This window comes from Meles meles, chromosome 9, assembly GCF_922984935.1.
Source record: "Meles meles chromosome 9, mMelMel3.1 paternal haplotype, whole genome shotgun sequence".
Classification (NCBI taxonomy): Eukaryota; Metazoa; Chordata; class Mammalia; order Carnivora; family Mustelidae; genus Meles; species Meles meles.
The window spans coordinates 90,770,823-90,787,905 of NC_060074.1; the positions used below are offsets into that span (position 1 = coordinate 90,770,823).

The 17,083-nt window shown below is 35.3% G+C and overlaps 1 protein-coding gene across 1 annotated transcript in view; it reads left to right on the top strand.

Moving 5' to 3' along the window:
• LRP1B (LDL receptor related protein 1B) overlaps positions 1-17,083 on the top strand; it is a 2,013,404-nt gene that overhangs the window by 1,340,623 nt on the left and 655,698 nt on the right. Inside the window, exons 25-27 of the mRNA XM_046019480.1 lie at positions 168-372; positions 12,204-12,368; positions 12,688-12,932. Of these exons, the coding sequence (XP_045875436.1) occupies positions 168-372; positions 12,204-12,368; positions 12,688-12,932 (615 nt within the window). The remainder of the gene's footprint in view (positions 1-167; positions 373-12,203; positions 12,369-12,687; positions 12,933-17,083) is intronic.

The following is a 17,083-nucleotide window of genomic DNA, read 5'->3' on the forward strand; positions in this document are numbered from 1 at the left end:
TAACACATTTGCACTATATCTTTGAAACTCAATATACTTCAAAACTCTGTGCTGCTGTTAAGTAGGCCGTGTGTGTGTGTGTGTGTGTGTGTGTGTGTGTGTGTACATAACACATTCCTCGAATAGGTACAAGTATTGGTTTCCTTTTTTTTTTTTTTTTTTTGTAGGGGTCAGTGCAATAGAAGTGGTTGTGGAGCATGGCTTGGCTACCCCAGAAGGACTGACCGTCGACTGGATAGCAGGCAATATATATTGGATAGACAGCAATCTGGACCAAATTGAAGTCGCCAAACTTGATGGTTCCTTAAGAACTACACTAATCGCCGGAGCCATGGAACACCCCAGGGCTATTGCTTTGGACCCAAGATATGGGTAAAGAAGTTTGCCTTTTACAGATTCACTTTAGCATAAAAAATAATCTTTTAAATGAATACTGGATTCAATTATCTCATAAATTATGAGTCAGATTGCTTATTTTGCGCATGTACGTATATGTTTATATATGTATAGTTATGTATATGTCTAATGTATGTCTACGTCTATATATATTATATATATAGCATATATATATAATCAGTTTATTAGCATAAATTTGGTTATAAGATTGCTTATGTAGGTGCCTTTACAGGATAGAAATATCTTTTTTCTAAATATGGGCATTAAGCCCTATTGAAAGCTATTGAACTCAATTTTGAAGCAATAATTTAATGAATTTCTCTGTGATGTGTTAAAGAGATGCTATAATTGTTTCTAATGGTTCCAAACCACAGGACCAGTCTCTGGTACAAATAGTCATAGATGTTAATTGCACCACCTCTTATGTATTTTATAAGTTCTTGGAGTCAGTTTAAAAGAGAATTAGTATAAGGTTGAAGGAATCCAATGATGAGACACTGATTATTGGAGTGTTGGAAAGACAAGGCACATGATTCTTGAAAACAAGGTCAAATGTTGAGTAACTCAGCTAATTGGCCCTGGTGTTCCCTTGTGTATTCCTCTGTGAAAGGGCAGAAGAGAGACACTGGAAAACAAGGGTTACAATTTCTTTTTTTTTTTTTTTTATTTATTTTTTTTCCATTTTATTTATTTTTTCAGCGTAACAGTATTCATTCTTTTTGCACAACACCCAGTGCTCCATGCAAAATGTGCCCTCCCCATTACCCACCACCTGTTCCCCCAACCTCCCACCCTTGACCCTTCAAAACCCTCAGGTTGCCCCAACCTCCCACCCCTGACCCTTCAAAACCCTCAGGTTGTTTTTCAGAGTCCATAGTCTCTTATGGTTCGCCTCCCCTCCCCAATGTCCATAGCCCGCTCCCCCTCTCCCAATCCCACCTCCCCCCAGCAACCCCCAGTTTGTTTTGTGAAGAATAAAAGAATAAAAGGGTTACAATTTCTATTCGCTCACTTACTCTCTGGAGAATCCACTTAACTCTATTATCTTCTTTTAAATTTGTTTTTTCTTTTGTAAATCAGGGATGATACCTTTATCATTTGGTTGTTTTTGAGGAGATGATGAATATGTGGAAGAGAAGATGTAAGTGATATAGATGAGAATACTGTTATTACTGTTAATTATTTATTTCCTTGGTAATTATTTTACAAATCCAAAATCATTGTCAAGGCTAAAGGTTAGCAGATCAGAATTTTTTTTAATTCATTTTAATTTCGATTAATTTATTTTTTTGTCTCTGTACCTTCAAGTAATACAAAGTCCAGGGAACACCAATGAGGAAGGAGAATCAGCCAGGAGGTAGTTTAATGATATGCAGAAGAGAGAAAAGGGAGCCTGTGTTTAAGTCACCTTCCTAACCACAATTTCTGGCTGGTGCTCTGGTTTTTGCTGAAGTATAGAAATCAATGGATTAGGAAGTCTGTTTCATTTCTTCAATTCATTCACAGAAATTAAAGGACCAAAGCAGCTTGCCTAGAACAAGGCTCCAAATAGGCAACTCTTATGTTTGCTTTACCTCTACAGTGTTTTAAATTTACTTATTACTTGTTCAAACTTAAAATATTAAGGCATTTTGTATACAGTCCTGGATTTCTGGCTGCTTTTGAAAAAAACAGAGATTTGACAGCAAGGAGCAAAGCAGTAGTTGTATCTTTTACCTTAGAGATGGGTTCTCTTATTTATACAGTCTACATTTTGCCCATTTTATTCATTAATTCCTATAATAACAGTTCACTGGGAAGAGATATATTATGTTTAGTGAAAATTTTATTTTTTAAAACAGACTATTCCTGAGATTATAGCTAACTTCCTGATTCTGACCCTTTACTTCCCATAAAATTTCATTACCAACATGAGTTTTACCCTCAATGTAACAACTACCAGTGTGGAATTTTCACCTAGTAGACCTAAGTTGTACCAGTACCTTATACACAGGGGAAACTTTCTGTAGAAGGGAAAGTGATATTTTGGAGAAAGTTGTGGTTTTAGCTTATACACCAATATGGTAGAAAAGCTGTGAGTGCTCTCAAATTACAGATGGCATACAGAGAGAAAAACAAGATACAACAAAAAGACAAAACAGGCATATGGAAAGCTCTGAAAATAGTCTGACCAAACAAAGCATTAGGTCTGGGAGTTGAAACTTTTTTTTCTACAGCTTTGAACTTACAATGCTTAGGATAAAATTATTTATCTCACTTAGTGTGCAGAGGATCCTACCTGAGAGGAGAAAAAAAAAAAAAATAGAGACACAACACATCACCGACAAATACTATTTAAGTGAAAATATTAGATAGTATCCCAGTGACATAAGATCTTCAGAAGTAATATATCCTCTAAGAGTTGAAAGTTAGTGTAGAATGCCAGCCTCTGGGTAGGAAAACATAATAATGCTTCTGAGAAAGTTGATGCCTTCTATTACTAATTGCTACTATGAAATTGTACAGCTTGTTAAAACAATTACAATGGTAGTAATTTTTTTCTTAAATAATGAGTGAAAATATACACAAAAATCCTTTTAGGTGTAAGTAATCAAAGCTCATAAGGTAGTACTAATTCATACAACTCTAGGAAGAAATTGAAAGGTTGATAAGTTTGGGTATCATGGTATAATAGGATTTTTATTGCTAAAAATTATCCTACAGTGGATTGATACAATTAAGATATGAAGTTCACATAAACACCTCTAAAGCCCAGCTGTAGCAATTAAGTTTAAAAATGCAATGCAAATATGAAAATATTTTCAGTTTTGGGATATTTTAGTAAAAAGTCCATAATTATTTTTAAACATTGGACCTTACATAAGGTAGGATGAGAGCATAGTAAAAATACCTATAAGCATGCACACACATACACATACAGTGAACTACAAAGCAAAGCACCAGAAAAGAAACACTGAAAAATAATTTAATTTGATTTAAACTCCACTTAGAGGTTCTTCGGTTGAGTGACTGCCTTTGGCTCAGGTCATGATCCTGGAGTCCTCTTGATCAAGTTCTGTGTCGGGCTCCCTGCTCAGTCTGCTTCTCCCCCTTACTCTCCCCCTTCTCGTACTCTTTCTCACTCTCTCTCTCAAATAAATACATACTTAAAAACAAACTAAAAAAAAAAACTTACTGCCTTAGTGTTATCTATTCAAATAGAATCATAAAATTTCTCCCTATTTCTCAAAAAATTCAAGAAATACATAAAAAACATATGTATCAAAATTGAAAGGAGCTCCAAAGAAACTTATACTTCTTTTTAAAATAGGTGTTTGTGTGTGTGTGTGGTGTCATGCATTTGGTATATTTTTAAAATTATTTATTTATTTATTTATTTTCAGCATAACAGTGTTCATTGTTTTTTGCACCACACCCAGTGCTCCATGCAATATGTGCCCTCCCTATTACCCACCACCTGGTTCCCCAACCTTCCACCCCCCCCCCCCCGCCCCTTCAAAACCCTCAGGTTGTTTTTCAGAGTCCATAGTCTGTCATGGTTCATCTCCTCTTCCAATTTCTCTCAACTCCCTTCTCCTCTCCATCTCCCCATGTCCTCCATGTTCTTTGTTATGCTCCACAAATAAGTGAGACCATATGATACTTGACTCTCTCTGCTTGACTTATTTCACTCAGCATAATCTCTTCCAGTCCCGTCCATGTTGCTACAAAAGTTGTGTATTCATCCTTTCTGATGGAGGCATAATACTCCATTGTGTATATGGACCACATCTTCCTTATCCATTCATCCATTGAAGGGCATCTTGGTTCTTTCCACAGTTTGGCGACCGTGGCCATTGCTGCTATAAACATTGGGGTACAGATGACTCTTCTTTTCACTACCTCTGTATCTTTGTGGTAAATACCCAGCAGTGCAATTGCAGGGTCATAGGGAAGCTCTATTTTTAACTTCTTGAGGAATCTCCATACTGTTCTCCAAAGTGGCTGCACCAACTTGCATTCCCACCAATAGTGTAAGAGGGTTCCCCTTTCTCCACAACCTCTCCAACACACGTTGTTTCCTGTCTTGCTAATTTTGGCTGATATCAAAGAGGTCACTCCCTATGTTCTCCTCTAGGATTCTGATAGATTCCTGTCTCATGTTGAGGTCTTTTATCCATTTTGAGTTTATCTTTATGTACGGTGTAAGAGAATGGTCGAGTTTCCTTCTTCTACATATAGCTGTCCAGTTTTCCCAGCACCATTTATTGAAGAGACTGTCTTTTTTCCATTGTATATTTTTTCCTCTTTTGTCAAAGATTATTTGACCATAGAGTTGAGGGTCCATATCTGGGCTCTCTACTCTGTTCCACTGGTCTATGTTTCTGTTTTTATGCCAGTACCACGCTGCCTTGGTGATCACAGCTTTGTAGTAAAGCTTGAAATCAGGTAACGTGATGCCGCCAGTTTTGTTTTTGTTTTTCAACATTTCCTTAGCAATTTGGGGTCTCTTCTGATTCCATACAAATTGTAGGATTATTTGCTCCAGCACTACTGGTGGAATTTTGATCAGAATGGTATTAAAAGTATAGATTGCTCTAGGCAGTATAGACATTTTAACAATGTTTATTCTTCCGATCCAAGAGCATGGAACGGTCTTCCATCTTTTTGTGTCTTCTTCAATTATTTTCATGAGTGTTCTGTAATTCCTCGAGTACAGATCCTTTACCTCTTTGGTTAGGTTTATTCCTAGGTATCTTATGGTTCTTGTTGCTATAGTAAATGGAATCGATTCTCAAATTTCCCTTTCTGTATTTTCATTGTTAGTTTATAAGAAAGCCACTGATTTCTGTACATTGACTTTGTATCCTGCCACGTTACTGAATTGCTGTATGAGTTCTAGTAGTTTGAGGGTGGAGTCTTTGGGGTTTTCCATCTAAAGAATCATGTCATCTGCAAAGAGAGAGATTTTGACTTCTTCATTGCCAATTTGGATACCTTTTATTTCTCTTTGTTGTCTGATTGCCGTTGCTAGGACTTCTAATACTATGTTGAACAAGAGTGGTGAGAGTGGGCATCCTTGTCGTGTTCCTGATCTCAACAGGAAGGCTGCAAGCTTTTTCCCATTGAGGATGATATTTGTTGTGGGTCTTTCATAGATAGATTTTATGAAGTTCAGGAATGTTCTCTCTATCCCTATACTTTGAAGCGTTTTCATCAGGAACGGATGCTGGATTTTGTCAAATGCTTTTTCTGCATCAATTGAGAGGACCATGTGGTTCTTCTCTCTTCTCTTATTGATTTGTTCTATCACATTGATTGATTTGTGAATGTTGAACCATCCTTGTAACCCAGGGATGAATCCCACCCGGTCATGGTGGATAATCTTTTTAATGTGCCGCTGGATTTTCTAGGATCTTGTTGAGAATCTTAGCATCCATATTCATCAGTGATATTGGTCTGAAATTCTCCTTTTTGGTAGGGTCTTTGCCTGGTTTGGGGAAAAGGGTAATGCTGGCTTCATAAAAAGAGTCTGGAAGTTTTCCTTCTGCTTCAATTTTTTGAAACAGCTTCAGGAGAATTGGTATTAATTTGGGGTTAGTCTACTGAATTTCTTTTAGAATTGCAGTTTCTGTAAATACTATTACTTTCCTACCACATCATAAGCTCTCTAATGGTAAACAAAGTCTAATGGCAAGACATGGTTCCATGTCTATGAAATCCTCCCCCACTCCTGGTATATAAAATTGTGCTGAATATGTTTGTTAAATAAATTAATACAAGCATATTCATAGACTTTCTGTTAACATGTAACTTACAAAACTCAAGGATAAACCTGAAAGGGAGAAGCATAGATTAAAAGACAGCTAATGGGTAAATACTATAAACTTTTTTTCCAATAACAAGTGAATGAACAAGTTTGCAGACAGCCACTTCCCTCCCTCAGCATAGCTAAGGAAAAACAAAAAGAACAATAACAAAAAAATGAGTAATAACATTAGCACAAGAAAACAGGATTACATCATGTGAGTTTCCTTTAGCTCTGAAGGTCCTTTGTGACCTTTTTTTACAGATGCCAAGAAAAAAATGTTTTTAATCAACTGCTTTGCTTCCCAGGCATACAATCCACAGGTCTTCATTTTACATTATAAAACATATTTGCCATCATGCCACATCCCTTTGGTATTCTGGGTTTTGACCCAATATCCAAAGTGACAAGTTATTCCAAGACGGTAAATGGAAGTCTTGGGGAGGAGCCATTTTTCTCTCATTCCTTTTTAAGGGAATATAGTTATTACTAAGGTGACTTGAATGAGTCCATGAATCTTCCCTGAGCCTCAAGCTTAGTATTAGGGAGTAAGAAGCACCAGGGAGTTCCCAATTTACAGGGCATTCGCTTTGGGTCTTGAAATATCTTTGCCTTTGTACTTGTGCAGCTGCATGGTGTCCTCCTGCTCCGCTGTGTGTTTAGATTTCATTTGTCAGAATAACTGGGCTTTGGTATAGCAGTTGCAATTTGTGAAAGTAGTTGTGAAGATTAGTGAAACATGAAAATAAAATTTTAATTTTATCTGGGAATGTTCCTAAATGAAACTAATAAAGATGTTGTTGCTTTTAGAAGACCTAAAGATTGTAGATAAGTATCCTTGTTTTTTGCCAAGATCATTTATTTTCACCTTCTGCAGCTTGACCTGATAGATGATAATGGCCCTTTCATGCCTGTAATGATACAAGTTGTTCATGGTCCATTGACTCAATTTAATCCTGATACACACTAACTCATGAATGCAGGAACTGTAGAGTCACTAGACTGTAGTCTCTTTTTTAAAAGCAATTGTGGCTGAATATTTCCAAATGTCCTGTAAGAAGAGATATTCAGTCTTTGTGTATTTCAAGAAATAATTCAATCATTGAAATGCTAATACATTTAACCATAAAAAGAAAGTAATAAGGGGAAAATGATTCTTTTAAAATACCACACTATAAAGTATACAAAAGAGTGCCTAGAATTTTATGAAACAATGATCCTTGAAATCAACTTTTTAAATTGATTGTAAACTGACTTATGGTGAAGTTAAGAACACTTTTAGGAGAACTAATTCTAGAACATGTTCTTTTATAAAAAGTATTGGAAACTTCCCCACTTGAATTGATGAAAGATTAGGACCATTGTGAGCATTACAGAAGAAAGAGCTTAATGCTGCTATGTTTAGTAAAGAAATGATGGAATCACTTTAGAATGTCTCAAATTATCCCAAGCTATGCTTTTATGGTCCAGTGGAAACACATACTTGAGAGTTTACAGTGCCTACTCTGGTAAACCTATAATATAGAATGCAGAATTGTAGAGTTACTGATGTGTATGTTGGAATTTCCACAACCACATAAGGCAGAACTAGGTAGAAAGTTAGAAGAGAGACACCAGTTTTCCACTTGTTATTCAGGCAAAAGACAATGCTCAGAAGTCTTTGGGTCATCAATCCAGAGTGTGAATTACAGCCTTGCCTAGATCTCATGGTGGCTCATCCATAGGTACTCAGACTCGCTATCATTCTCAAATTCATTGTTTGTTTTCAGTGATTATTTTTCCTAATCATTTTTAAGCTTGCAAGTATCTGTACTCTACCTTGTTTGTCAAGATACCACATAAATTTGATTGATGCTGTATTGGTCTTATTTCTCATTTTAAATCTTAGTTTTAAAATCCTAAGTGTAAAGGGAAACTAACCACAATCTGCTGTCCGTGAAAAGATGCATGCATCCAAAATTAAATTTTTAGTGAGACACATAATACATCTCATTCATTGTTTTAAAGACATTCAACTACTTAACTGAATAACCTACCACCTTTATATTAAATCTTTGTTCCATTTTCCCTTTATGACAACATATTGTATATTAGGTAATTTATAAGTAATATGTGCATGTGTATATACATGATATTTTTTCTCATATTAATCTTTAAAAATTAGTATTTTTAGAAAAGTGATTTCTAGATTTAAAATTTTATAAATATCCTCTGGTATTTTTAATATTCTTAAAAATTATCTATTTTATTAATTTTGAGTTATTTGCAGTTTTAAACTTTTATTATAGAAATTTTTAAATACACAAAATAAAATGAATTAGATAATAAACTTCTTCATATTCATTACCAAGCTTCAACCGTTATCAATACGTTATCCCTGATACATTACTTTGTTTTATCCTTTTTCAGAAGTTTACTTAATTTATTCAAATATTGGTGATTAAATAATGAATAATTTGGATATTATTTTTGTGGATATGATCCCATAGCAGGAACAAGAAACTCCTCTAATGCTGCCCCTGAAACTAAAACTTCCTTTTTTTTTAAAACATAAACTCAGATTTTGAGAGACATTTTTTGAGATAAACCCAATCTTACAGCTTCCTCCTCTGAATCCTTTTCTTGTGGCTTTGACTTATAAAACATTCTACTTTTTTTTTTGTTACTAATTTGATATCAATATATATCTTTTTTTTTCCATTTTATTTATTTTTTCAGCGTAACAGTATTCATTCTTTTTGCACAACACCCAGTGCTCCATGCAAAACGTGCCCTCCCCATTACTCACCACCTGTTCCCCCAACCTCCCACCCCTGACCCTTCAAAACCCTCAGGTTGTTTTTCAGAGTCCATAGTCTCTTATGGTTCGCCTCCCCTTCCAAATTTTTTTTTTTTTAATAAACATAAAACATTCTACTTTCACATACATGCTGCTGTGACATTTAAACATTGACAATAGTATTAATTCTCTTTCTGTCTCTCCCTCTCTCCATTTCTTTAACAATTTGGAAATACTTAGAAATTTTGCATTTAAAAAATCAATTCTATGTCTATGTGTGTGTGGCATGCTCGTGGAAGCACAAGTCTTTTCTGTGACCTAGTCTTCCTTTGTGCTAGATTGTTTACATCCAGGACCTCACCAAATGCTCCTGATAAGTGTGTACAGTTAGAGTTTTTATTTACAGATGAGAAAATGGAGTCTGAGATTAAATATTCTGGATAAAGTGACAGATACCAGTCTTGATCCCAAGTTAGTCTGACATAGAAACATGTTGGCATAATTATTTAGTAATATTTTAAGGCTGCCCAGTGTTTCAGAGCTGTCTATGAGCTGCCAGTCTTATCAAGGACATCTACATCTTCCTTCTCTCTTCACCATAGTCTTTTTTTTTTAAGATTTTATTTATTTATTTGACAGACAGAGATCAGAAGAGGCAGGCAGAAGAGAGAGGAAGGGAACCAAGCTCCCCACTGAGCAGAGAGTACAATGTGGGGCTCGATCCCAGGACCCTGGGATCATGACCTGAGCTGAAGGCAGAGGCTTTAACCCACTGAGCCACCCAGGCGCCCCTCACCATAGTCTTTTAATGCACATACTTACTAAATTTATTACATAATGTATTGAATTGTGTTTTATTCATTTCATATTTCAAATACCTCTGTCCTAAAGACTATATACTTCTCAAAAATTCAAGTCATGGTAAATACTTGGTTTACATTGCTCCATATCTCCTTACCTAAAGATAATATAGATAATATTAAAAAATAAGAAGATAGCTTAAATTGTATTTTGAATTTTGTTCCAGAGGATTATTTTATTTTCCAAGGTAATCTACCACATTCATATACTTAAGGATCATTCAAAATACAGAAGAAAAAAATAGCAAAATGATATATAATTATAGTGAAAAACAAAGGTATCTTTATCAATAACTTTACCATTTCTTGCCAAAATGCTGTCAGAGCTGATAATGGGAAAATTTACTGGACTGTCTCTATCTCTCCAGTCCTGTGAGTTCTCCCTTCCCAAATCACCATGCTACTCATTGGGTTCTTCTACGAAAGTAGAAAAGGCAACTACAATTTATTGATTAGCAAACATAGCCTTATCATCTGCCATATGTTTTCCCTTTCCTATTTTATTTAGTGACATGACATTAAAGAATTTGATGTTAAAAACGTCAGAGCAGAAGTTAGGCTGCCCAGTTTTCTGCCTCCCTCTGGCAATTCCTAGCTGTGTAGCCCAAGTAATTTAACTTCTCTAAGCTTGTTCTCCCATCTCCAAAACATAGATAACTTTAGCCATAGCTTCATGATTGATTAAATGAGATAATATATAAAACTGAAAATAGTATTTTGGCTAAAAATAGTGTTTAACATATAGTAAGCACTTAAAAAATATGGAGAGCAATTATGATTGTGAAATTATTGTGTAACTGTATTAAATATACCATAGAAACATGCATCAGCGGTTTAAACCATTGTCAATTGAACATAAAACATCCATTGCCTAATAGGCTTAAAAATCAAATGCAGGACATGAGGCACTTAATGCCCATTGTGTCTAACTGTTTGTACATCATGAATTTGTAGAGTCTCAAATAGTATTTTGTTTAAAAAAGATGATCTTTAACATATGAAAAATGGTGTTTTAACAATCTCATGTTTGTATATAATGATTTCCTCTGTTTTCCCTCAATATCTTTTGTCATATGATCTATTTCATTGCTATGAATCTAAATATCATCTCTGTACTGATGATTTCCAAATTCATGTGTCCAGCTCTGCCTTCTCCGAAATTCACCCTGGCATACCGCACAGCTTCCTGAACACTTCCTTTTGGATGTCTTGAAATCTTAAGATTAAAAAAAAAATTGAAAGTAACTTTTGATTGCTCTTCACACCCAAACACAGTCAATTCCCAGGTCTTAGAATCTGTTCCTCTTTCATTTTCTCCATTTTACTTATGGATTCCCTGCAAACCCTCTTCCTTGCACTTACTCTGACTTTACTGAAACAAGAAACACAGTCATCTATGATTTATTATCTACTTCATTTCCCTGTATTCAGTGATGAGATAGTACTGGCAATTCCCCCTCCAAATATACCTTGAATCCATTCACCTTTCTTCCCTTCCACTGCCATATTCCAAACCACTGTCATCCTTGGCTGTTCCTTTAAAATGACCACCTGATATGCCATTCTCTTGCCTCACTATCATCCACTTATGTATGATACCATGTTTCACCCCTGCTTAAATATGCTTCCTATTCCCTTGGAATAAAATCCCAAAAATTGCCTTAGACTACAAAACCCATTAGGTCGCACTTTTCTTTTTATTTATTTATTTATTTATTTATTTATTTATTTATTTATTGATTTATTTGACAGAGAGAGATCACAAGTAGGCAGAGAGGCAGGCAGAGAAAGGGGGTGAGCAGGCTCCCTGCTGAGCAGAGAGCCCAATGCGGGACTCGATCCCAGGATTGAGATCATGATCTGAGCCGAAGGCAGAGGCTCAACCCACTGAGCCACCCAGGTGCCCCTAGGTCTCACTTTTCAAATCTATCCTCTTCCTTTTTCCTCCTTACTCACTGCATTGGTCTTATTTCTATTCCTCAAATCACCCACTCCCCCCCCACCCCATTAAGGCTTTCATATCTGCTATTTATTTTGCTCATCATGCTCTTTATACTGTTCTACTTATACTTTAGATTCAATGTAAATACAGCCTCCTCAAAGTCCTTTTTTGCCCTGAACACCTTCTCTAAGTGGATCACTTACCTACTATTCTCTCCCATAATGAAAATTTCCTTCAGCATATTTTAGAAGCTGCAATCACATATTCCTGTGTTTATTTAGTCTATCTTCTCCACTGAACTCTAAGCCCCGAGTGGGTAGATAATACATCTGTTCCTTTTGAGACTGTTTACCTGCCAGCATCTAGCATATAGTAGGCACTCAGTAAACCTTTGTGAACTCAGTGGCTGAAGCAATAGCATTATTTATTTTTCTTCAGAATTCTTTTCTGGACAGATTGGGATGCCAATTTTCCTCGCATTGAATCTGCCTCTATGAGTGGAGCTGGAAGAAAAACCATCTACAAAGACATGAAAACTGGAGCTTGGCCTAATGGACTAACTGTGGACCACTTTGAAAAAAGGATAGTTTGGACAGATGCCAGGTAATCTTTTTCTTCTGTATTTTCTGTTACCTTTCTCAGATAGTATTTGTAAACTCAAAAGATACCCTAACATGCATGTATCATGTATGCACACTTTGAAATTGGTGGTGATTTTTTTGTTTTGTTTTCATTATGATGGTGGTGATTTTTGTTTGTTTTTGTTATGATAGGCTTTTTTCTTCTTTCTACAAATCAGATACAGACCCATGAAATATTTTTTAATAAAATATTTTCTCTGGCATTTGTCTAGGTAGTGTGATAACACCACTGGACTATTTGAATAAGTTCCGATAAAATTAATGTATTTACATTTCTGTAGGTCAGATGCTATTTATTCAGCCCTCTATGATGGAACAGCCATGATAGAAATCATTCGAGGTCATGAATATCTTTCCCATCCCTTTGCTGTGTCTTTATATGGGAGTGAGGTCTACTGGACGGACTGGAGGACCAACACACTGTCAAAAGCCAATAAGTGGACAGGGCAGAATGTCAGCGTGATTCAGAAGACAAGTGCACAGCCATTTGACCTTCAGATATACCACCCCAGCCGTCAGCCCCAGGGTGAGTGCTGGTAGTGAGTTAACCACCCAGATATTTTCACTTTAATCCATATAATATTTGAACTGTAAAATATCTTTTATGCATTAAGTTATCAATATTTTATGTATATTGTGTTGTAAAAGTGGTTCCAGCCTTTATTTTAATTAGTACAATTTTTTTCTTTCCTTTTCATTTCTTTTACATAGCAATAAGGAAATCTTAGAAATTAAGGGTTTTATACAAAGACCCACATTTTAAGTCACTGCTTGTATCAATAAAGGATACTGTGGGAAGTTGTAGAAGGTCTTCAGATTTGGAATCTATCATCTGATTATGATCAGAAGATTAGATGAGAACATTGATATTTCCCCTAAATTATCCCCGTGAACTATATTAGGAGGAGAAAGAATGGTCTATAGAAAAAGAAAAAAAAAGTGGAGCATCTCCTTGAGCTTTTCTATTTTAAGAGAATAGAGATCACATGAGCCTGTGTGCCACCTCTCCCCATGTATTCAACATTTTGCTTCAATAGTAATCTTCATCCTGGCTTTGTGATTTCATTTCTTCTATCAATCCTTGCCTGACATTCTTACACTTATTTTTCTTTTTTATTCTTACATTTCTTTTTCTTTTTTGTTTTTATTTTTTCCTGGATAGTATGGCTATTTGGTGGAGCATCAGCTCATCCTTTTATACCTCTTGGTGGAGACTTCCCCTTTACAATGTGTACCATAACCTATGAGAGTCTCATTCCAATGTAAATAATGCTTCCTTATTATTAGCATGTTTTTACTTGAGACATCTGATGCTCAGATGACAACTATTCCTGAGAGGTTATATTTTCTCCTTTTCTCTCTCTTTCAGTATAGAGTAGACAGGTCTTCCACTCCTAGAAATGCATTGGTCTTATGGACCTCACTTCAAGCCTTATTTCAAATTTGTGTTATATTCTTTACACCTAGACATGACTAAAAATGCTCACCTCTGTGGTCTATAAATTCCACTTTTATCCTTTTTCTTTTTTCAATATTTGACCTTCATTTTCTATCGATACTATTACTTCTACCAAAATTTCCTCATCTATAAAATTTTCTGTGCCTTCTCTTTGACAGAGTCTGAATCTAGTTTCCTTCCTAGATACTTTCAATTTCTGTTTCAATTTTCTTACATAAGAGATCCTTCTTTGTCGTGTGGGAGTTTCTATACACCATGTACTATGTGAGCAATCATGTTAATCCTTTTCTGTCACCTATAATTTTTTTGCTCTTTTCATCTTACAAATCTGTCCAACATGAAGACATTAAGGGGAGAAAATATAGCTTAGTCACTTTTGTGCTTAATAGGCATTCAGTAAATATATTGGATTTAACTAAATTGAAATAATTCAGGAAATCATGATTCTGACCAGCAATAGGCCACCAGCACAATAAGAAAAAGATGCTCTTTTCTAAAACTTTTCTTCAGCATGAGAGAGTATCTAGTCATAAACACTGTATGTTGATGACAAACATAGGATTGGTTTTAATTTTTATAAATGCAAAAATATGTACTTACATATTTTTGTGCCTAGGCTGGTACTTTTTTTTTAATATTTTATTTATTTGACAGAGAGAAATCACAACTAGGCAGAGAGACAGGCAGAGAGAGAGGAGGAAGCAGGCTTCCTGCAGAGCAGAGAGCCCAATGTGGGGCTTGATCCCAGGACCCTGGGATCATGACCTGAGCCGAAGGCAGAGACTTTAACCCACTAGGCCACCCAGGCGCCCCTAGGCTGGTACTTTTTATGTAGTTTTTATATTTAGAGTATTTTAAATGAATTGGGCCATGAAATATGGCCGGGTTTATGTATTACAACATTCCCCTCCTCAAAATAAGATCAATATATTTCCATTTTCTAACTGTCTGATTTGTCCACATGGATAGGAACCCTAGCAAAGTGACAATGGAAATGAAAATGATACTTTCAAGTTCTTCTCACATTTTCACATATATAGAAAGGAAGTAAGACAGTTAATATATAGTAGACCCCTCCTCCATGCTTCCACTCTCTACGGTCAACCATGGTCCAGAAGCAGATCCTCCTTCTGAACTATCATTACAAGGTCAGTGGTAGCCTAACACTATGTTACAATGCCTATGTCATTCACCTCACTTCATCTCATCACATAGACATTTTATCATCTCACATCATCATAAATGCCAGGGTGAGAATAATATGATAAGATATATTGAGACAGAGAGATACCACATTTACATAAATTTATAAATAGTATAGTATTGCAGTTGCTCTTTTTTGTTATTAATTATTGTTTTACTCTATTACTGTGCCTAACTGATAAATTTGACTTTATCATAGATACGTATCATAGATATGTGTGTATAGGAAAACAGATGATATATATATAGAGTTTGGTACTATCCCTGGTTCTAGGCATCTACTTCAGATATCTCCACCCCAAATCATGGGAGATTCCTGTAATTCATTTTTTAGTGGGGATATTTTCTGGACATCTTTACTTAACTTGAAAGATGATTTATATGAGACTCCTACCATCTGCATAAAATAGGGAAATATTTACTGTATGGCTCTGATTTAACATAGAGGATTCAGGGCAGATATTCTAGTCTTTATATACCTTTAGAGAATGTCACCTATGGTGAGACCTTGCTATTTCCTAAATGAAATTCAGTCAGTTTCCAATTTTGAGAATGATCAGAGAACATTCTACTTTTCCCTCATTATAAGGATCACTGAGCATAAACAATCATTATCCATCCTGTTTATCTGCTTCAGTGAAGTAACACTTCCACTGTTAGGGGAAAAAATGTCTAAAAAGATGCAGGAATATATTGACTATTTTATTATCAAGGTAGAATTGTAGTAAAAATGTTGACAAAGGTTCAGTGTTAACACAAGTAAAATAATCATAGCTCCCTGTTTTCTGGTGAATAATAATGCAAAGTTCATGAAAAAATAATTTTAAAAATACATGCCATTCAGTGCTGTAAAATTAAAATATGTGTTTAAAATAAATAAAGAAAGGTTAGAAATAATTCCTTGAAATTATCTAATCCTCCAAGTAGGAAATGAATGTATGCTTTAACACCAGTTATCATACATTCACCTTGTGCAACAATTTCCAGGTTGATTTTTGAACAGTTACACAAAACTTTTAAAAAAAGAAAATGTATTTTAGATCTTTTGGTTCCTCATGTTATTGTTACATGGTATTAACAAGAAACAAATCAAAACTTAGACTTATGCAATATAAAGGGGCAATTGTGGATATTTTAAATCTATTTTTTTTTCAGGGTATGAGGGAGCTGAGCTTAGAGTTAATGGCATGGCCTTGGGAGCTCAACCGCTTGGGTTCGAACCCCAAGCCTATGATTTACTAGTTGTATAATTTGGGGCAAGTTACTTAACTTCCTTAGGGCTTGGTTTATCCATCTGCAAACTGGAGAAAATTATAGGGTCTATATCAAAGGATCTAGTAAAAGAGTTTAACAGTCATTTAATACAAATATTTTAAACATGTGTAAATACATGAAAAGTTCTTGAAAGTGTCTCACATATAATCAGTGCTATGTATTTACATGCTTAAGTAAATCAAATTTTAAAGAGTTATACTTATTGGGGTTCCTGGTGGTTCAGTCAGTTAAGTGTCTGACTCTTGATTTCAGCTCAGGTCATGATATAGGGGTCCTGAGATAAAGCCCAGGCTGGGCTCCGTGTTAGCGAGGAGTCTGATATTTCCTTTCTCCTTCCTCCTCTGTTCCTCCCCTGTTCTCTGAGTCTGTCTCTCTCTCAAATAAATAAATAAATCTTAGAAAAATAGTAATAACTGTTGAAATCATACCATTTTCCTAACCTTTTGTTGAAATTTAGGTTACATTACTTTTTTGAGTCCTTTTTGAATACATACTGTCTCATATTTCAATAATTCATATTAGGGTTAACATTATACTTTTCTATATCATAGCAATTTTTTAAAAGTAAAATGCCAATAAAAATGTGAATCACAGCTCTAAAGAAGAGCAATATGGTTGATCTTTCAACAGAATTCAGATGTAGTCAGGTGACTAGATTATCAAACCTACTTTCAAAGGTATATCCATTTTCCCAGCTCCCAGAGCAAAAAACATCCTGACATTTTTTCTTGTAGTTTTCA